General features: G+C 32.5%; 3 protein-coding genes across 4 annotated transcripts; 1 reads left to right on the top strand and 2 right to left on the bottom strand.

Annotated features, from left to right (window-relative positions):
- Positions 1-77: 77 nt before the first annotated feature.
- Positions 78-10135, bottom strand: LOC115714502 (structural maintenance of chromosomes protein 1). Its single transcript, XM_030643227.2, has 18 exons — positions 9424-10135; positions 7681-7917; positions 6919-7152; positions 6501-6736; positions 5990-6256; positions 5476-5746; positions 4650-4774; positions 3952-4061; positions 3758-3865; positions 3545-3684; positions 3022-3111; positions 2726-2934; positions 2251-2420; positions 1633-1742; positions 1110-1489; positions 773-1024; positions 443-670; positions 78-343 (listed from the first exon to the last, which is right to left on the bottom strand). Exons 1-18 carry the CDS (start codon positions 9859-9861, stop codon positions 298-300), a joined length of 3651 nt encoding a protein of 1216 aa, XP_030499087.1. The 5' UTR covers positions 9862-10135; the 3' UTR covers positions 78-297.
- A 1239-nt stretch (positions 10136-11374) lies between these two features.
- Positions 11375-14234, bottom strand: LOC115714157 (TOM1-like protein 2). Its single transcript, XM_030642725.2, has 4 exons — positions 14083-14234; positions 13170-13673; positions 12172-12447; positions 11375-12097 (listed from the first exon to the last, which is right to left on the bottom strand). Exons 2-4 carry the CDS (start codon positions 13653-13655, stop codon positions 11633-11635), a joined length of 1227 nt encoding a protein of 408 aa, XP_030498585.2. The 5' UTR covers positions 13656-13673; positions 14083-14234; the 3' UTR covers positions 11375-11632.
- Positions 14235-18990: 4756 nt separating this feature from the next.
- LOC115714932 (mitochondrial ATP-independent inner membrane protease subunit 2) lies at positions 18991-22540 on the top strand. Of its 2 annotated transcripts, XM_030643694.2 has the most exons (6): positions 19001-19235; positions 20139-20305; positions 21260-21443; positions 21738-21844; positions 21942-22047; positions 22180-22540. In XM_030643694.2, exons 1-5 carry the CDS (start codon positions 19164-19166, stop codon positions 22021-22023), a joined length of 612 nt encoding a protein of 203 aa, XP_030499554.1. In that variant the 5' UTR covers positions 19001-19163; the 3' UTR covers positions 22024-22047; positions 22180-22540. The 2 variants fall into 2 exon arrangements, with proteins under 2 accessions (XP_030499553.1, XP_030499554.1); XM_030643693.2 differs by having other exon boundaries at positions 18991-19235; positions 21942-22540.
- The last annotated feature ends 816 nt before the right edge of the window (positions 22541-23356 follow it).

Here is a 23356-nt window from a genome sequence, read left to right as displayed (position 1 = left end):
ACTAAGAGAGTAATGCCACCAAAAAAAATATCAAAAAGTTAAAAATAACCAAATTACAAACAAAATAAATGAAATAATTTGGAAGAAGCATAATGGTAATAATAATAATAAAAGAAACCCAGCTCCATTATTATTTTTCCACATGCCTAAACTAGAACAATTCTAACTGATTATCTTTATCTGAGTGTACCTAATTAGGGGAATAGTTCCAAATGCTATTTACAGTAACTTTTTACATAAAATAAAAGAGCATAAAAATATATAAAATTCAATGTCATACATAATTGCAAATCCTTATTACTCCCGATACTTGGTAAGGTCAAATGTCAACGTTCTAGAGCAGCTGCCAATGAAAAAAAAAAAATTGGAAATGTTTAACAATGGTGAACCTTTTTATATGTGCATGGAAAGGAAAAAAATGATGTTAAAGATGCTTGCTTACCCCCTTTCGGAGTCCCGGTATACTCCGACCAAAGCCTCGGCCTTATCGTAGAAGCTATCTTTTAGAGAAATCACGATACTCTGGAAACCGTTGCCTATATCGGGATCCTCGCTGGTTCTGGCTCCTTCGCATGACTTGGAACGGATGAATCCGGCAACCTTGGCAACGTTTAAGTTATCGAGAGCAGCATCGACTTCGTCCAGTATGAAAAATGGGGAAGGCCTAAAACTGAAAGAAGAAAAAACCCGAAAAATAAGTGAAAAGAGCAATTAGCTTTATAAGAAGTTGAAAGCGAAATGAGGGTCAAAGATGATGACAAGCGAGATGAACCTGTGGATGGAAAAGAGCAAAGCAAGAGCTGCAACTGTTTTCTCTCCACCAGACAGTTGTTCCATATCACGAAAACGCTTTGTTGGCGGCATAACTGTATACTTGGTGCCGCTTAAGAACGGATCATCTTCGTTGTCTAAGTTCAAATAAGCCGTTCCGCCCAATGGATGTGTGTTGCTTTTTGTAAGCTGTTTGTATATCTTATCAATAATACCCTCAATATGTCTGAAAGCAGCCATGAACTTCTCATTCCTGAGTTCATCAAAAGAAAATTTCCATCAATCAAATAACAATCAACACAACCATATTTATATTTATATTATATATATAGGACTACCTCTCCAACTTGACAGCGTTAAATTTATCTGCTATTTCCTTTTCCTCTTTCCTGGCTGCTTCAAACTCTTCATTTACAGCTCTTTCTTTCTCTTTTAGAGCTTCGTATTGGTCGAGGGCCTTCAAATTTGGAGCTGTTCTCTCAATTTCTGATACCATGGAATCTATTTTATGCTTAAATTCTGAATCAAGCTTTTCCCGTTCAGCGGCCCTCTTATCCTGCACATATGTTCTATTCAACTGACTGAAATCGAAAGCTGGGCCTGGCGTTGACGTTTCGGTATCCATGGGGTCTTCGACTACTGGAAGGCTAATATGTTCTAGTTCACATTTCTCTATAATTTCCTGCTTCTTCGCTATAAGCTGCTCAATCTGATTCTCCTGTAGCCAGAGAAAAATACATATTGAAGATTAAAATCCATCGAAAGCAAGGAAAAGAAGTTACACCTTAGAATACATATTGAAGATTTAAATCCATCCAAAGCAAGGAAAAGATTAAAATACATATTGTCGTAAATTCTAACCTTTGAATTTATCTGACGATTATGTTTAGAAATGGCTGTGGTAGCTGCAGAAGCTTTCTTTTTCCATTCCTGTATTTCCTTCTCACACTCTTCAGACTTTGATTTCCATTCTGTAAGATAAATTTGTGAAAGAGTGGGTTCATTGGCATCAATTTACAAATAAAGATGCAAAATCTATCGGTGTGTGAATGTATGTTTTCCTTTTTTTTCATTCTTCACTCACTTTAGTAATATTGAAAGATCAGCAAGGAAATATAATAATAGCCCCAAGTGAAAATTCCACAAAACATGAATCGAAGTAAAAGAATGAGCAATTCAGTAGGAATTCCAAGCAATAACTCAGCTCTTGCCAGTTAATTCCCAAGAAATTTGAAGTGGTAAACTTTCAAAATGTATCAGAAGTTATCTTCGGGGTTCGGTCAAATTAAAGTGACAAACACAAGCGAAAAGAAACTAGTTCATAGAAATGAAACATGAAATCAACATGGTAACTCCCCATAAACCATGACACACCTTGATTTCATGTATGTAAGAGGTTATTTAAGTTACCTTACCAATAGACACAAAAAAAAGAATACGCAAAATAGAGAGCATTTATATAGATAAATTATGACACACCTTCTACTTCATTATTCAAGTTTTTGATATCACTAATATCTTTTTCCGCAGATAACTTGGCTGCAGTTTCTCTTTCTTGAATCCGCTCTAAATCATTTTCTAATGCACTGAGAGAAGATTCAAGCTCGTTGATTCGTGATTCCATGTCTCGATTTTGTTCATACTCCAACCTGGCATAAAAGTATATTTAAAGAAAAAAAAAAGAACATATGGATGGAGGATTCCGATCACCATGACAGGAATATAAAATGATGTAGATTTTTGTTTAAAAAGTGCACCACTCACCCCTTCTGGCAAAGAAACTTACTATACAACCAAAATAACTGACGAAAGCATAGTGACATACAGCATTCATTGATCTAAACTCTAAAGCATATATATATGTGTGTGTGTAGAGAATCTGCTTAACAAGGAAATAAAGTAATATGCCTACAGTTAAAATAAAAAATAAAAATATTAAGTGGTGGGCACATACTGATATTTCAACTTTGAGAGCTGACTACTCAAGCTAAGCCTTTCCTCGGCATTATTTTGAGCATCCTTAAGCTGGTTCTCTTCATACTCACGTATATTTGCCACCCCAACAGACTTACTAAAATCTCTGTATATTCGGTCAACAATTTCATTGATCCTCCTCTCCAGTTTACCAATTTCTGCACTACGCTTATCAATAGCTTCTTTAGTCTGAATGAAAATGAAAAACAATGTAATTGTTTAAAGGGAACAACACAACAAAACTTGATCTGGAGGGCAACTTGCACATGGTGTCACCTTAAGAAGCTCAGGAGTGATACGATCAATTTCTTCTTTAATATTTTGTTTCTCCTTCTTCAAATTAGCAAGCTTGTCCTCAATGCTTCTCTGCAAATAAATTAACAATAGCCAATTAATTCACTTCTGCGTTTTTATCGAGATCCAAGAAAAGCAAACCCAAAAAGTATCAGTAGTGATAACAAAAGCTGGGTACCATTAAAAGAACTGTTAAACATCACAGGTCATATGATTGTTCACATTGCTAGGAAACTCTCCATCAAGAATTTTTTTCCTTATAAAAGAAACAAGTTCATATTGGGAAAAGATGATTCGAAATCATCTATTACAGCTTAATCAGCTACAAGAAGCTGAGTTCATTCTAAAACGGAGTTGAGTCCCAGACCTCAGGCAAACAACCAACCATGGCCTAACACTACACCTAACCCTCATGGATAGAATATACTACATTTATATAATTAGTATTTTTCTTTTAAGGAGTGGAGGAGTGTGGAGGGTTTTGGGGAATAATCATTGAAGTTACCTTCTCAATCTCTGCATATTGGATCTTCTTTTCAAGTCCACTGATTCTCCCTGAAGCTTCAGACTCTTTTAGTTGCATCTCTCTTATTGACCCAAGCTCCTCCAACTCTGACTCAAACTGTTCTTTCTTTTTCTTCAGTCCTGTGGAACAACAACAGTTAATGATACATTGATACAGCTAAAAAAAAACAATGCATACACAAACGATACCAACCCTCAATTTTTTTGTCATCCCATTGTTTTGACCTCGCTTCCATTCCACCACTGGTACCACCAGTCATCGTGCCAGCTTTAGTGAGAAGTATCCCATCAACAGTCACAACTATTTCAACAGAGACAAGATAGGATTAAAGTACAAACGTTTTTGAACCCAGTCGTATAAACTATAATAAGTAGAGAACAACATACCTTTGTACCTCTCACCCGTCCAGCTTAAAACTTTAGCCTCCTCAAGGCCATCACAAACAAGTGTATTCCCAACAGCATAAACAATTGCCTTCTCCAACGCAGGATCAAATGTGCGATAGTTAAGTCTTACAAAAAAAAAAGAAGGAAAGAGATAGAAGCATTCACCAAGGATCAAACTGCAATGAGGATACATATGCAGAAGCATAAAAAAATTCTTCATTAACATAAGAATAAAATAACTCGGACAAAGCTAAACCATAAATCTAGCATTTGGCATATCAGTAGTTCAACTAGAATAATGGTTAACAATAATGCAACAGCGCACCTATTCTTAAAGTCAGGACGAACACATAAGATTTTGAAAGACTTAAAATTTAAAAAATCCAATCGTCTTCAAAGAGCCAAACATTACTTGACAAGATTTTGAACTTGGGATATTAGATTATGCAAAAGTTCTTTTTTTTAAGGAAAAGATTCTACAGAAGTTTGTAACTTTAAAAAAAGTGACGGGATAATGATTAAAGCCATAAATGTTGATCAACTTCCAAAGTAACATGGTAATGTAAACATACAAGGAACCAAAGGCACCATAACAATATATCAAAAGACCAGACAGTTATAGCACAATAATCACATGGAATTACAGCAGGCTTTCAAAAGACTCCCATCAAACACTATAGTTACTCAACAAAGGATATTGGATCACATCAAAGACCAGCCGTGCTGTTCCACCCAAGGTCCGTAGTCTCTCAATGACTGGCTTTACACGAATAGAGTGAAGTGGGATAAATGTCTGCGGAGGAAGCCTTTGCTCCTTCAAGTACTGCGGCAAAAATAAATATAATATTTATAATTATGTTTATGAGCATATAACTAAAAATTTATAATAAAGAAAGGAATAAATCCGACAAGCTAATCTTACAACACATTGATTTGTCAAAATAATAAAATCAAACAGCAACTGCACGAAGACTGATTCCTCATTACAAAATGTTACCATCGGCAACAAGTGCCCCACCACGAAGCAGAAAACTTATTTCAAGCTGCTTCACACTGTCATTATAATCAACATTTTAATCTGGCCATTTATTAGATCAGCCAGGACTAACTAACCCTCAAAACATATGATATAATCCTGTATCCGCACATAACTATTTGGTTCAACCAACTAGGTAAAATACACTCCCAAAATACTAGCCTATTAGAGGATGGCTTTACAAACTACAAACCACTCCCATACTTATTACTTAGTAGATGTAAGATCATAATACTATCATGTATTTCCCCACACACACCAAAAAACAATAACATAAAAAAAACATGCATTGCATACAAACAAATCCAAAAAAAAAACCAATATTACTCAAAAGAAGTATCTACTCAGATATCTAAGAAAGAACCAGGGATTCCGGCTAGTAAGCATTATAACTTCATCCCATTCTATAATAACTGAATGTGCTATATTACAGCAGTTCTGAATAACAGGCTAGGTCAAGAAATAGATCGGGAATGTAAAACACATACCTTAATGCATTCCTTTCCAGTTTGTTCATCATCAACTACAACTGCGTCCATGAATCTACCCATAGCAACAGTAACAGCGAGATTAAACTTTTTCTGTGTTGGCCGACAAAGATCAGTCATACGACCATGGACACCTTGAAACAGACGTTTTAGAGCCTCAACTGCCTGAGACAACTTGGCATCCCTTTCAGTCTCATGTCTATCAGCCTTTAGTTCACGTAGTTGGTTTTCTACTTCGCTGATCTTTGACTTTAAATTTTCATATTTATATCTGTGCCAAAAGATCATTATGATATTATTAAATATCGGTCTCCTATGATATGCATTATTATTTCAAAGCATAATATATGAAAAAAGGAAAATATGTAAATGTCCGGTCCATAAAAGAAACTGAAATACACCTGCCCACATGTATAACTCTGATAGCCAGATACAAAAAAAACTGAAACTTAAACAGATACAAATTAATGTTGACGACCTTTCTCTCAAGTAAAAAAATAAATAAAATACCAACCTGGCATCCTGATGTTTATCATGCATCGAACGCAGTTCCTTCTTCTGTGCAGTGAGATCACTCTTATGTTTTGAGGACGAATCATCAATTTTTTTCAGCCTTTTTTTCATTTGTTCCTCCTGAGTATCAAGTTCACTACTACGATTTTTCAACTGCTGAAGATTTTCTTCTAAATTCTTTAGAGCTTCAATATTGACATGATGTTGCCTGTCCAAGACCTCTTTTTCATCTTTTAGCTTCGCAGTTTTCATGCCAGCATCCTCCTTACTGTAAATCAACATTTCAAATCATAATAAAAATAAAAAAGGTTATCAAGCACATACTTATATCTGAGCTATTATGGCTAAGTATGGATTAAGAACTCTGAAAACTCGAGTACTATACAAAATCAAAAATAAGAATGAAAAAAAAAACATATGCATTCTAACCCCGCAAAACAGGTTGGGAAACAAATTGGCAAAGCCAAAGTTAAAAACACCTTTCTAGAAAGAGCAAAAGTAAAAACACTTACATTCGAAAATATTCCCTTAACGCAGTGTCATCTAACTTAAGTTTTTCACCACTATCCCGCCCTTTTTCATTATCATCTAGCTTTGCAGTCAAATCTTGTACACCCTTCTGGAGCTGCTTTATTTCAGCTGCATGTTTCTTTTTTTCTTCCCTTTTTTTATCAAGCTCCTTCTTGCTTCTCTTCATTTTTGAGTTTATGCGTGACATTTCCTCTTTCAACTTCAAAAGCTCTGGTTGCTGAAAAGAAAGGAAAAGAAAAAGAGAGATCATTTACTTTCTTGGTTGTTCTCTTCATTGAGTTCCGTTTCATTTTTTACCCTATTAAGTGGAAAAGTCAAATTGCAGACATTGAAGATAGGGGTATAAATGGAAACATTACATCTTCAACATATTTGCAATAAAGAACTATAGAAACTCACATGTTTGTCAAGTTTTCTGTTTTTCGCAGCAATATCCTTTTCACATCGAGTTATCTCTTTAAGATACTTGGCTTGCTCTTTCTTCTTCTTACTTGCTTCAAGCTCAAAATTCTCTAGTTCTTGCATAACCTCTTCACGACTCTTCTTTTCAGCATCAAGTTCCTCAGATGCCTTTGTGAAATCATTTTCGATGTTGAACAATTGCCATAAGAAGTAATCTCGCTTCAATGATTTCTACAGAGGGAAAAAAACAGCAATTACATAACAAGAAAAGACTGCAGGATAAAAAAACAAAGGCATGTAATAATAGTAATATGTTTGTTTGGCTGCAAGTAACTATAAATTAATTTCAGTCCATTAAAACAAATTAAAATAAACCCCAAAAAAAGAGAGGAATTCCTATGAGCATATATTGATTTGTCATACAAGATTGAGTGGAGAATCACAGATTTCATATAGTATTTAAAAATCATCCATCATTGAGTACAAGTTTATTTAGAAATTGACCTTAAACTCTTTTTAAATTTTTTGACCACCATCAAAACCATTATAAATATAAAATATCGACCTAGGCAGGACCAAATCATAACTTGATAAGAATATAATAACCTCAGAGGGTGGGAGCAACATCAAATTCTAAAGGGAATTATGTAATCTATGCATGAGCAATTGAATATGACATGTACTAAAGTACATTCTATTACAACAAGCATCAGCATCTAAAAATGCATCTAACCATAAACAACCAAAGAACCTCCATACCAGTTCTTCTTGTAAACGTAGATGTTTCTCTGCTTCTTCCTTTTGTTCTTTCTTTTGCTTCCTCTCCGACACAATTGTTCTTTTTTTCTGATAAACAAGTGCCGATTTTTCTTCAGCTATACCTTTCTCTTCTTCAAACTTTTCATAATCTCTCTTCAGGTCATCAGAACCTGAAATCTGCTCAAGAAGTCCAGTAAGTTCCTTGGGGTTTTTAGATGCAATGGACTCCACATCACCCTGCACACACAACAAATTCATTTGCGTAAATATAAATTCCAAAATACTAAATCCACGAGCAAGCAGCAAGTTTACAATAGTATTAGCAAGCACCATGTGAACTGAAAACAGAGCATAATCCACCATGGCTCATTGGTTCAAATGACCCAACACAAATCTAACTAGCCATCGCTACTCCATCCCTAATTACCTATCTGTGTGTTCTTTCTTGTAAGTAATACATAAAGGACCAAGGTTCAAAATTGGTAACAACTAAAAGCACCTACCAACAGAGCACATTCACACACACCCACAAAAAAAAATGAAAGTCTCTCCAATAAGGGTGCGTTTGGAAAGCCACTATGTAATTGGAATTGAGTGCAATTTTGAGTAATTACAAGACTTGGCAAGTTAATTCAACCAGGTAATTACACAGTAACCATTTAATTGAAGGTAATTGAGATTCCATTCTCCAAATCTCATAGCCCTCATAAGAATTGGGTGTAATTACAAAATGTCACTATTTTTAGATAACTAATGTTGACATCCAAATGCAAATTATATTTTAATATTCAATGTAATCACCACTAACTACACAGTTACTTCCAAACGCACCGTAAGTTATATCCAACAAAATGAATAAGGTCATGCCAAAGACAATTATTTCTCCACCTTATTCCAATTAACCATGCCAAACCTTAAGGGTGTGTTTGGAAGTAACTACGTAATTACTAGATAGTGTAATTACACACTAATCTCAAATACAACGTGTATTTGGATGTCAAATAGTAATTGCATATGAATTAGTATTTTCATGTTTGGCAAATGAGTTGATAAGTACATAGTTTAATAACATTAATTACCTAAAAATGGTAATATTTTGCAATTAAACAGTGTAATTACAATCAATTTTCATGAGGATCATGAGAATTGGAGAGTAATTGAGACCGCTCAATTACCTCCAATTACATGGTTATTGTGTTACCTGACTACACTCAAATTCAATTACATAGTGATTTTACAAATGCATTGAATTACATTCAAGTCTCTAAAGATAAAAAAAACATTTTATATTATTTTTTTTCTAATGGAATTCATTCATTCAAGTCTAACAATTACAAAGAAAATGGCTCACCAAACCGAAGAGTTTGACAAACACAAGGGGGCAAAACCCCCGATTCACATAGTACTAGTTTTAGGTAACAAAACTTGATTGGCTAAGATGTGAGCTTGATTGGCTTCTCTAAAAATAAACAAGTTGTTCTTAAACAGAAATGAAAAAAAAAAGGGCAAAGTGAGCCACAAAGCAAATGCATCTACAAAAGATAGTCTCAAAACCACTGTCAAAATCATAATTTATTTTCTCTAAAAATGTAAGTGAAATTTGGATATGAAAGCTGAATAATTCACAATTTATAGAACCAATAATTATTCACAATTAGGCCAATCAAATAACACTTGAAACTAAAATCATTTCAACATCAGAAAATGTAAACATTATTATAACAAAGAATGAGAAAAACAAACCTGAAAAACCAGAAAATTCCTAGCCTTGACAAGAATATCCAACGACTTCAACCTCGAATTATACTCATCCCACGTCACAGAAACTCCATCAATCCTATAATCACTTCCACCGGAGCTAGTAATAATCCGAGTAAACTGAAGCTCAGATTCATTACCAAGCTGATAAACCAATCGAACAAAAGCCCTTCGTCCCCTCTGTTCCTTCTCCTTATCATCAAAAGCATAGATCAGATCCTTCAACTGCGAACCACGAAGTTGACCAGTTCGAACACCAAGCACGAAGCTAATAGCGTCCATAAGATTCGATTTTCCCGCACCATTAGGGCCAATTATAGCAGTAAAGTCATAGAAAGGACCAATTGTTTGAAGTCCCTTATATGATTTGAAATTCTCAAGCTCCAAACGAACAATTTTCCCCCGAGCCATTCTGGCCGGCATGGTTGAGCCAAAACCCTAGACAAAGCACCAGAGTAAGGGGTTTCAGACAAAAAGGGTGAAATTAGGGTTCAAAATGATCATAAAATTGAGGAGAGAAGGGAGTGAGAAGTTTTCCGGGAAAATGGAGGAATTTGGAGTGAGAAAATGGAGGGAAAATGGGAAGTGTTTGGAGGTGAAATGGCGGGAGTGTGTGATTTTAGTTTTAGAGACTGAAATTATCCATTTTTATTAGTATTATTTTCCTTATATATATTTCTTCTCAATTTTCGCGATCCATTGATGTCACCAAACTTCGCTTATAGAGTATACAATGAGTAACATAATAGTTACTAGTTACTAAATATATTAAGTAATCGATACTCCGTTACCTTTTAAGTTTATACACAACTTTTTTTTATTTTATTTTTACACTTAAAAAACAATTTTATTTATATTTTTATAAAAATTCACATAGCAACTAATAAAACAATTTAAATCGTAACAAAAATTTACATAGCGACCCAAAACCATAGGAGAACCCAGATCGTAAATTTGAAAAAATAAAAATAAAAAATAATATAGATAGGGTAATTCTACTTTTTTTTGGCAAAACTCCATTAAATTTATTTTTTTTTTTGTAAATTTGAGGTGTCAGTTAAATATTACCGATAAATATCAAATGAATAACTATAGTGTACTCATGTGTATACATGAAAGTAAAATTTCAAAACTGATATAGTAATAATCCAATTGGTATTTAATATTGATATCTAGCTGGCACTTCAAATTTACAAAGAAAAGTCAATATAAATAAATTTTGCCACTAAAAAAATGGAGGGTTAAGTGTAAAAAATTAAAACATAAAGGTGTTTCGTCGCAATTAACCCATATATTAAATAATTTTGTTTTATAAAGATAAATTAAAGGGATAATTTTATAAATATACAAAAGCAATAAAAAAATTACAAAATGCAGTTGTACGGAATTTTAAAATTTTTATTTTAAAAATACGATCTTTTGATGAATTTTTATATTGTAATCTTGTCTTTGTTGTTAATTTTTTGTTATTTATATATTGTTTTTTATGTTGTTTTGTTGTTTTTTTTTCCTATTATTTTCATATAATTTTTTTTTGTGTGTGTTTTTGTAGAATATTGTAAAAATATATAAAAAAAAAAAGTAAAAGTATAAAAAATAACAATTTATGTATTTTTTTTCTAAATTAAAAAGTAAATAACAAAATAAATATGCAAAGGTAAGGTATGTTGCTATTTACTAAAATAAAAATATTAAAAGAGCAGATTGATAAACACTATTATTACAATAGAAAAGTAAAAAAATAAATAAATAAATAACAAAACGCCACCATACGAGAACCACAAGGGTGCATTGGACTCGAGAACAAACTATAATGTAATCCATGGATTAGATTAAAAATGAGGTCACAAATTAAAAACAGAAAAGACTTAAAAACACTAGGATTAGAAAAATTATTTAACCAAAATCCACCTCAATAATTTGGATTACAAATAAATTAACAAAATAGAGGGTTCCATTCCACCATATCATTTAATTTACATTAAAATAAATACAGCCTGAGAATTCCATTTGTCTATCACCTAAAAAAGATACATAAAAAGAGAAGAACCAAAAAAAGTTTCTCTATTAGATTCTATAATTACAACAGCATAATAAGTGAGAATTAATTATCAGAATAAAGAGAAGAAAAAGCATACATAATGAAGAAATAACCATATCAACCATGGGAGAGAACCTAATAACAATGCCCATTTCATGCACCCTCTTTTTTCTCATTGCTGCTCAATTGAGAGCTCCCTCCTTCTCCCCCTTTTTGGGAATCCATTACTATGGTCTCCTTTTCACTTCCTAATTGAGAAGAAGGATTGAGCTCGGCCGTGTTTTCAGGCTGTTTTTCTCTACTATGCTCTTTGGCATCTTCTAACTTCTCCACTGCAGTGTCAAAATTTGGAGGGGAGGATGATTCCCCGAGCTTTTTAGCAGTTTCTCCCGACTCCTCCTCGTGCAAGGTTGAGTCGGAGTTCTCGAGCTGTTGTTCTACTTCGGGCTTTAGAGATGCTTCTAATGCTTCGTACTTGGAAATTATTTGCTGAAGTTCATCGTGAAGATACAAAGCTTCGAATAGCAATCCTTCATCGTCGGTGGTTCTTTCTATGATTCCTTTAATCACAGGCTGAGACTCCTTGCACTTTTCCAGCATGCTCAGCGTAAGTTCTTCCTGCAATCATCGAAGAGTTTCTCTTAGCATCATATTCTTATCGAATTATGCTGAAGAGGCTGAAAAAGAAATACCTTCAAGGGTTTTGGCTCAGTTTCACTATTCAAAATAGTCGACAGCAGTTCAACACTATTTCGAGTTACAACAATAAAATCTTTCGTCTCTTCAAGTGATAGATCCCGAAAGTGAAAGGGTAAAGCACCACCATCTGCATCATGCGATCCAGTGTCGGGCACTGGGTATCTATCAGGGGGAGATAATGGTTGATGAACGTAAGACTCTAAGTCGTACTGCATCTCTCGCGAATTTCCTTCCTGTGCTATTGAAGTTGCTCCTCTTTCTTTCAAGTTCTGTCATATAAACATAACATAAATAAGACATTCAACATCTTAAACCTAATTGAAACAGGTCTCATCATAAAGCAAAGTAACTAGAACCAGATTAACTCATAAGAAAGTAGGCTGATATTTGCAAAAAAAAATGGAAAAGACTCATACTTTAAAGTTTAATTCCCAAAATTATATATAGGGAACTTTTTAAGTAAGATCATCATTTTTGCCCCCTAAACGTTCTTATTTCCGTTATCTAAAAGAATTACATTTCAATTTTTTTCATATAAATTTTGAATAATTAACAGAGTCAAAAATAAAGTTCAAAATAGTATGTTGCCTACTGTTGAGAAACATGAAATTCCATCTTAAAACCAATTGGTCAAAAGTAAAGTAGCCCATGTTCTTACATATGGCTCAATATTTTTACATTTAATCCCTGCAGAACAATATTCTCCAATATCTACATATATAAAAAAAAGTATAAGTGTGTCAATTGACAGTTTGAAATCTATTTTTGGTACTGTAAAATATTCAGAACCATAATGTACGCTGTCATATGGTTATGTCTAACATTTATAATTTCTCTAAGTACCAAAAACAAGAAATGCCCTAAGAATTTTCATATATGTAGTATACATATAAATGTCATCTAGCAAAGTTAATGACAATACTTCATACTAGATAATAATCTTTTGTACCAAAACCAATTGAACAAGTGTAAAGATAAGAAAACAGCATACCATGTAAGTTTGCCGAAAAACAGGAAGGTAAGCAAGCTCTTCAGACTCTCCCCAAGCCCTAATCAACTGCATAGCCCTAACCCTATTCCCATTATCAGATTGTGGATCATCAATAAGCCTCATCATCTCATCCAACACCTTCTCCGACGCCACCTCCGACGAAACCTTCTCGCAATTCACAGTACAATCCTCCAACAAATCCAGACTCAGCCTCTGACTAACAACATTTCTCCCTGAAAGCTTCCTCTTGATGGCTCTAACAACCTCTGAACCACTAAACTCTTCAGAATTGATCATTGTACATATCCTTAGATTCATACCATAATTTGGATCCTCTAAAGTCTCCAATGTTGCCTCATCTACCATCATTGATTCAGGAGTTGGGGTTTGCATAATTTCTTTCATTTTCTCACTTACCATTCGACCCATTTTAGCTCCACTGGCTTTTAATCGCTCACCCAATTCACCTAATTTCAACTTATCCATTTTCTCACCCTAATTTCACTGAAAAAAAAAATAAAGACACCATTTTTAGCTTTCTCTCTTACTCAAAAACTCGTGTTTAAATAAAAAATTCAAGAAATTAAACGGAAAATATAAAATCAAACATGATATGTAGCATACAATTCGATCTCAACATCAAAAATAAAATAAAATCATACAATGAAAAGTGTACTTTCCCGGGAAAATTGGTGGGAAAAAAACACCATTTTTAGCTTTCTCTCTAGCTCAAAAACTCATTTTTAGAGAAAACCCTAAAAATTAAACGGATTATATAACATTATTTGAAGCACGATCTCAGTATAAAAAAAAATTATAACATACCAAATCATGCAATGAAAAGTTTACTTTCCCGGGAAAATTGGTGGGAAAAGAAAATGAGATAGAGATAATATATGTCATATACACACACCTGAACTTCGTTGATGCTTCGATTTGAATTCGAAAAAATACAGAGCTTGAAATCAAAGAGAGGAGAGGAAGAAGAGAGCTTTGAGTTGAATGAGCCTTATTTCAGTCTGAAAAGCCGAGCGAAATGTTGGGAACGGTCGAGATGATGATACGTGGCAGTAGCGTATGTAAATGGACGGTTGAGATTTAGTGGTGAGTGTGTATACGTGGCGGCATCCTATGATAGTGGTGAATGGTGATTTTGTGATTCTGGTGGGTTCCACGGCCAAAAGTTAATGCTTAAGAATGGTTGACCAATTCGGTCATATTTTGCTTAATAATAAATAATTAAATAATTAATTGTTCTACCAAAATAATAATAATTAATTGGGGTTAATTTAGAAGAGTATCTAAATTCTAATGGTGTTTTGATAATATTATTTAATTAGTTTTTTGTTTTTTTAATTAAAAAAGTAAAATATTTTTTAAAAAAGAACTGTTAAAAGGTGTCATTGGTATAGTAATATTTTTAGTGTTACATTGCTATTAGTGTAATTAAGTATCGAGTCTTATATAACTTAAGAAAATATTTCTTAAAGAATATCCTAACTAATTATAAGATGTCACCTAGAGAAGGTGTTGGACACCACTGGTACCCAATAACAATGCTCTTTCCAAAAACATGTTGTTTATAAACGAGTTGACACAACACGACTAATGTAACCCGTTTATAAGCATATTTTATTTAAACATGTTATTCAATAACACGTTTATGAAGTATTCAACATGTTTATAACTCATTTATAACATGTTAAAGTACTAAAATAACTTTAAATAGGTTATTAACGAGTTAGTTTCGTATTAACCGTGTTAATCCGAACACGAGCCAAACTCATTTAAGGCAAACTCAAAGCGCTAACTTTTGTGCGAGTTTCGAGTCGTGTTATCGTGTTCCGAAAGTTTCATGATGTGTCATCCTATTTGTGGTAGTCTCGAGTGTCGATGAAACAATTATTGGGAATATATGCTTAACGATTTATCATATAATTTTTATTTTATATATTGAGTCTATAATACTTGTAAATATGTAGCATAACGGAATATGATTCAATCCATTTAGTGATTTAACTCTAGTTCATATCTATTATAAAGTATGATTAATCACTAATTTTGAATTTTTCAATAGAACAAGAACACAATTTTTCTTCTTCAACCTCTACACAGTCTTTCATAGAAATCTAAATGTTGTAACAGAATTGTGTAGACAAGTGTAAACAATTCTTACAACTACCAAGTAATTTTCGAAAGTTACAAGAAGAAAGAGAAAAAAGAGTGTATTTCGAAAATAAGAGAGAAAAAGAAAGAGTTTTCTGAGAGACAAACAAATGTTATTAATAACTCTATTTAAGCTCTTTAAATTTTAAAGTTTTTTTTTTCCTTACAATTAATTAAACAAGCGAATAATAGGGAGAAGTTGAAAAATATATCTTTTTTGTGTCCATTAATCAAAAATACCCTCATATTATATTTTATTGAAATATACCTTTTGTGAGTGAGTTGCCAAATATACTCTCACCTTCTACTTAAGTATAGCATATAATTTACATTAACTTAAGGGGCATATTAGGGACATCATCTATAAAAGTGGGTATATCTTAAAGAAAATAAAAATAAAAATAAAGGTAAAAATAAAAATAAATAAAGTAAAGTAGGTATGCAATGTAATTTCTTCCGAATAATAAAACAAGAGACTCAATGCTTGGTCACCAAGCATAGTCGGAAACCTATAGGGCTTGAACTTTATTTGTGATTATTTATTCTCTCAAAGCCCAATAAACTTAAATAATTCTTTCATTTTAATTTATACCATAGTTAATTTATTCTTTTTATTTAAATAATTACATCAATATAATTATTTTAATAAACACAATAAATAAATATTTATTATTAATTTATAAAACAAAATATCTAATTAATAATAAAACAATAATGTGAATATTAATTGATTAAATATCAATTATTGTAACCTATCGTTAAATATTATCCTTGTAACGTCCCCGCTTCAAGCATCCATTGGGCCCTTACACCCACGGACTAATGGCTCTTATACACGAGTACGCCACTCTGGCTGCTTCCTGGATTGATGACTGACCCTACAGACCAACACAAGTGTTTCCAGCGTGCTTTGTCCTCACTCACACGCATCCTGGGAAAACTTCCCAGGAGGTCACCCATCCTTGAAATTGCTCCAGGGCAAGCACGCTTAACTGTGAAGTTCTTTCGAGATGGGCTACCGAAAAACAAGATGCACCTTGTTGACATAGGTAGTACCAATCAATCCATTTAAGCCCTCTTCAACTGTGTAGTCCCATACCTACACAATCTCAGAATCATCCCACTTGACCTTCCCCAGGCGGTGTGGGATTGCACAGCTTACCCGGTATTTCCCCTTACGGATCACGGGACTACTGACTGTCACAATCCTATATATTGCAGAGACCCTGAACTCGTAAAATCCAAGCTCCCAATAAGATAGATCCAAAATTTAACAAATAATTTTATAATTTATTAATTCCTCATGACTCCATTATAGACTCAGAATTGTACTTCTAATTTCATTGAACACTTTATATACCGAATATGGAAACATTGTAAATTATCAATTGTTTATATCATATCGATCAATGATCCTCTATAGACAATCTATAATTAATAGGGACTAAAATTATTGTTTTTACCTTTTAATTATATTTTATCATTCAAACACCTATTTGATTTAATGATGTTTCAGTAAATTGATATAATCATTTAAATGAGCTTTCTATCATTAATGGCTTCAACTTAGCTCAAAGAAAACTATCGTTTTACTTATAACATATAAATTAGATATTTATATTTATGATTAACATTCTTACTCAATTATGTTGTTGAGTTCTCAATATGTTAGTATGAGCTAGTCCGTGTGGCAAGCTGGTAACGAACAAGTCAAATAACTCAAATAATATAATTAGCTTAAAGCTTAATCATGTCAGAATTTAGATTAAATTGATATACGATAAACTAACTGATATTGACTAAGAATAGATATAACAGTAAGATCTATTCTTAAGTCATATTAGCCTAGTCTGATATAAATCAATATATTTGATACAAGTCTATTTTGATAATGTATTGCAAAAGACATAACATATTTTCTTAATGTAAATAGATTACACAGTTGATTATCATGTCAATGTAAATTCGGTTCTTTGACAAATTAAAAGACTAAAAGTTCAAATCATATAATTACAAATACTTTTTATTGTGATGACATCACTATAATTGTGAATAACTATAATTTTTAATTAGAGTTTAGATATTAAACATATACTCATGTAAAACAAAAAGCGTGAACCAAACAATTGAATACTCATAAATAACTTTCTATTTTATTGAATTAATAAATGAAATTGCATAGAAAATATTTTATGTAGAGCATAAAACCCACCATCAAAAACTGTTGGTGAAGGGGTAGGCTAGAACGAGGAACAATTGAGAGATCAATTCAACAAAGAGAGACTTTCAAATAAGAAAAAGTCCACGAGGCTCTAAAAGCTATGTTTGGCGTAATCCTTTTGGTCTCCTTTAGGCCAACCCCTATTAAATGGCAATTAGCAATGAATTAGAGTGTTGTGTGCGATGATTTGTGACACGATCGCAATTTCCAACTTAGCAACCTTTGCTTTGAAAGGGCGTATTAGAGATACCCTTTTCAGAAAGGAAGGCTATCTTTTCTAAGCATTCTCATCGAACAAGCAAGTCAGTATACTACCACTCTTTGATTGTAACCCTTGTTTTAAAACTGATGTCGATGCAATTTTCGACAAAAGTATGAATTGTGACTTGTGGTCCGTGATGTGATGGTGATACCTTGGCGTTGGCAACATGGTTCTTGCAAGTCTTTTTCTCACCTTTTGTGGTTGAAGCTTTTGTAGGTTTGCATGGCTTTAGGTCTACACACAAAGTTAGAATTTTAGTTCTTCCAAAATAGTATCTCACTCATAGCTCGGCCTTAGGAAGGAGGCCTAATCATCATCTTGGCTACTTATCGTTAAGCTCATTACCAATCATCCTATTGGTTATTATCTTGGTAGCATTATCAATGAGATTCGAGAGTTTTGTATCAATTTTGAATTCATTTTCTCTGTATATTGTTTTAGAAATTCAACGCGTCTTCATGTGTTCGTGCGATTAATATACTTTTATTAACTCTTTTAGTAACTTTTATTTCAAAAAAATAAAAAATAGTTTTTTTTTCATAGAAACACTAAAATCATGCTATACATATATATTTTAGAAAAAAAAAATTAAAAAAAATTGATATTGTTCTTTTTGGCTAAAAAGAACATTATATATTACTAGTATTAGAAAGACAATAGTGGTTTTCCGTAAATAAAAGGAAAGACTTGTACGTGTTATATTTGTGGAGCTTTAGCCTTTATATTATACTAAAAAGCTACTAAGTCTTAACATATTTGGTAATTTTTGATAATTAGGTAAGTATAGTGTTTAATGTGATTAAATTTATGAAAAAAAAAATGGAATAAGTGCTTCTCTTATAGAAATTTTTAAAATTTTTATTATTTTATGTTTTATTTATAATTTTAGAGCAAAATATTTGTAATTATAAAAATACGTTTGTAAAATTTTAAATTATAAAAATATAAAATAAAAACTAAAAAATAATAAAAAATTAATAACTATAAAATAATTAGAAAAATAAACTTTTAACAACTATAAATAAATTATAAAATAATTAAAAAATAATTTTTTATTGAGGAGTTACTTTTATAAATAAAAATTCAAAGAGAAAAAATAAAAAAAAACATATATTTTTTAAAATTTTTTGTCTGTAATTTTATTTTATTATTAATATTATAACTATTGAAAAGAAAAAGAAAAAAAAAGAAAATTCTTGATAGAAAAGGGAACTTTCTATTTAATTTTTAGGGGTTTAAGGAAATAAAAAAGGGTATAGAATAGAAGGTGGAAGGTGAAGAGTAAGGACTTTGAATCGAATCGTGGCCAATATTGACACCAAAAACCCACCCAATTCCCATTGCAATGGTCTCCCTCTCAACCTGGTTTCGCTACATAGCCCACAAGTTTGAGTATTCCGTCGCTCTTAGCTGGAAGGTTCTTCTCTTTCTCTGTTCAATTCTCATATTGGGGTTTTCTCCTGTGCTGTGTTTTTCCTTGAATTTCATTGTTCATGGTGCTTGAAATGATTAAAAGTTTCATACTTTACTTTTGGGGTTTGAATTGCTTTGTGGGTTTATGAGGATTTGTGTATATATTCGCATTGGGTTGGGGTTGCTACTTTTGTTGTTGTTGTTTCAGTGACAGAATCTATTGAAGGTTGGTAATGGGTTTGATACTTTGATTTGATAAAAGATTTATTTGAACTTTTTAAAGACTAGAATTATGGCTTATTGTTGTTCATTCTTAGAATTTTGACTTTGCATGAAGTTTTTCAATTAAAGGATAGAGCTTTCTTACTTGTACTATAGCAATTTGTTCATTATTTCTCTTAGCCATTTTGGGGTCTTGTTCTTAATTTAATGTTATGCTGGGTGGTGTTGGATTATATATATATTTTAATGGGACATGCTAAAAGGCAGTGCTTAACACATATTGGTGTAATTATAACTTAAGGAAATAGGTTTTAGAGAAAATTGTTAACCAATCGTAAAACGATACGTACCGAGCACTATTGGTGCCCAATAACAATGCTCTATTTTCATAACGTCATATATTATATCTATACAGTTGTTGAGTTATTGATTTTTGACGATTTGAATCTTCATAAGTATGATGTGTCATATTTTGCAAGAAATACAATGAAATATTTACAACTTAGTTTCTAAAAAGTTGGTTTGGTTTTTCATTAATTTTTGTAATTTATGTTTAATCAATTTTTTTGTACTAAATATAGCATTTGTATATAGTGAGAATAATAGAGGCCTTTTTGTATTATAACAATGATCAAATTCCTCAAATTTTAGTTAAATTTAAGTTGCATTTTTTATTGTGATGTAGAATTATAAAAGAGGTCAAATTACTGACAGAGAAGTGGGTGATGCTGTATGGAAAAATCTTCTTCAAGGAAGGCTATCATACTTGCATTGGAACAAAGGAGAGGAGATGACCCCGACTGTTGGCGGAGGAACTCTTCTTGTTCGGAAACTACCAGCTACCGATCCAGCGTAATTTATAATTTTTATTGTAGCTCTTGTTTTCACTTTAATTTTTCGTTTTTCTGAGATTTTAAAACTTAGGAAGAATAACATGAATGTTATCAATTCGTAGATCACCGAGTTGTTAAGTTAGGAATTTTGATTATTTTGCTGATAAAAGTCAACTAGTGTGCTTGGCCCTTTATTGTATATTGTTTTAAGTATCTGTGACAATGTTTCGATTCACTTGCATAAATTTCTGATATTTGTTTCTAAGTGACTATAACTTTAGTCTCAATTGCTCTGTAGCTATTATTCTTTCCCTTAGTTTTGCTTGCAGCTATGTTATCGGTTTAAGTAATAATTTTTTTCGAAAGGTGCCAGTTAACTCTAGGTGATTTTCTGCTTAAGTCTCTAGAAGCATGCATTGTCTATGTGATTATGTAAAGCTTGCATCATTCCTCATGGGATCAATGTAGCAATATGATGGAGTTTCCTGTTTCATAAATATTGATGGGTTCAGCTGGAGAACCCAATATCAATGCTCTTTTTATTTTTGTACACAATGTTGGGTGATGATAATCGGGGCACATGCTGCCAATGATGAGGCACCTTGTCATGTCGAACGTATCTTTATTTGTTTTTTAGTTGCTTCGATACTTTCTTTGAGTTGTTGGGTTGCCTTATGAAACTTGTGTTTTTTAGGGAGAACATCTGTGTGAACCATTGATCGATAATGATTGAGATTTGTATCTGACATAAGTTACCTTCAAACCTTCACTTTCTTACTTCCCTATTGAAATAGGTTCTCCTCTTGTATGTATATGAATTAATTTGATACAATACTGTGTCCATTTAGTTTTTTAAACCTTCACATCTATTAAAGGACTTTGCCGTTGCCCCTGTAATCATTTGCTTATAAACCTTGAATTCTCTAGTTGGTTACGGTTAATTTATTTTAGTGTTGTCAAATTATGTTGACAGGCATGTTTTTGTTGGAGATGTAGTAGTATTGAAGGATCCCGAGAACCCAGAAAGTTATATAGTACGAAGAGTGGCTGCTATTGAAGGGTACGAAATGGTCTCTACTGATGCAAATGATGAACCTTTTGTTCTTGAAAAAGATGAGTGCTGGATTTTGGCTGACAATGATAAATTGAAGCCCAAGGTATATGCAAACCTTTTCTTTTTCGAAAAATTCCATTATTACACGCATTATCATTTTAGTATAAATTTAGCCACATTGTGAAAGATTGGGACATAGTTGCATAGAATGAGAGCAGAAATGAAATCAGTAGATAATTCTACATAAATTGGTTTCCTTTGAAAATGGACATAAGATAATGAAATTAGTTCAATTTAACTCTGTTTATAGAATGCATGGATGGATACATAACTTACTTAAATGCCCGGGATGGATACATAACTCTTTTTTGCTGATCCATATTTTTGTATTGGGCAGGAAGCCAATGACAGTCGAAAATTCGGTCCAGTTCCCATGACAGACGTAGTTGGTAGAGTCATGTATTGCCTACGAACAGCCGTGGATCATGGACCTGTGAAGAATAGGTAGGCTTCCAATTTACTTCTCTGTCAACTCAAATTTCTCGTTTCGTTACAAACTTACTTGTGCCTAACATGAAAGTTCTGCATTCCTTTTCTCCAGTCCATATGGGATGCGAAAAGATATGCCCGTATTGATGGTTGAATTGGACGTCGATGAGCTCGCCAAGAATCACAAAGCCTGAAGCTCGCTCGGGCTCAATCAGTTTGTATGTATTGCTTTTCCCCCAACCCCATTTTCTTATGGGATAAATTTCATTCTTCTTTCATTCCTTTTTTTCCTCTAGTGATTTAAAAGGAAAAGAAAAAAAAAAGTAAATAAACAAATATGGGATTTTTAGGTTGGTCATCACTTCAGAGAATGGCGGTCGATTTATGGCTGACCGGTTTGAGAAACGGGGTTTTTTTCTTTTTCCATACCGATGAATACAAAGCGACTTGTGTATCGAAAAATTTAAGTTAAAACACTATTTGTAATAAGCTTTCCTAATAACAATTATTGTTGTATGGAAAACTTATGAGAAGAGAAGAAAATCCATCCATATGTAAACCTCTCTAATTTAGTAATTTCTGTGTTCTTATGTTTTGGAAAAGCCATTTTCTTGGTTTCATTCTAATGTAAGATGAACAAGTTGTCTTTATATTTTTTTGTCCTTTGAAAGAGTGTTTAATTCAGAAGTTGTAGACTCATCAATATTTGAATCCCTCTTCTCCATTTAATTTAATATTTAACAGTTAATATAAGCTTATGTGGAAGTAATTAGTAATTACTTTGTTTTTTAAAATACAAATATTGTTTGGATGTAATTCTTGTTAAATAATTATATTCCATGTAATTACACCACCCAATTTTTTTAACAAATTAGATTTGATCATTTAGAATTATATTGCAAATTGGGCTGAATAGTAAACTTCATTAAGAATAGTAATTGTCTAACAAAATAAATATTAAATTAGTAGGAATATCTTCCTATTCAAATTTCCATTTAGAAAAAAAAGGGGATTAAATTTAGTAAAATATAAACAATTCTATTGACGAACCAAACTGTAACTAGACAATCTGTCTCTAAAACAACATTCTACCATTGACACTATTTGATCAAATTTAGAGCTGATACTTATCATCTCATGACACTAATTTTTAAAATATTAGGTTTGGTTTTTCATTTTTTTCTTGTAATTTATGTTCAATCACTTTTTCTACTTTAAACATAGCATTAGAGACTTTTTATATTTTAACAAACATCAAATTTGAATTAAAATGACTATCAACATAGCCACTCGAAGCTAAGAGATACAATCAACATAGTCACGTGAAGCTAAGAGATGAGCGACACAATTCATGAATAGTTTTACAAACATCAAATTTAAACTAAAATGATTATCTTTTACCACGTGTTGTATGGTGTAGTGGTAGGGATGTCTTTACTGGCTTAGGTTAAGAGTTTGAATCCCACCATAGTCCATCATAAATGAGATTACGTTTGACATTTTGGGAGGCTAGCTTATTGTGACGGT

Source organism: Cannabis sativa, chromosome 4 (assembly GCF_029168945.1).
Source record: "Cannabis sativa cultivar Pink pepper isolate KNU-18-1 chromosome 4, ASM2916894v1, whole genome shotgun sequence".
Taxonomy (NCBI): domain Eukaryota; kingdom Viridiplantae; phylum Streptophyta; class Magnoliopsida; order Rosales; family Cannabaceae; genus Cannabis; species Cannabis sativa.
This window is presented reverse-complemented; position numbering and strand designations above follow the sequence as displayed.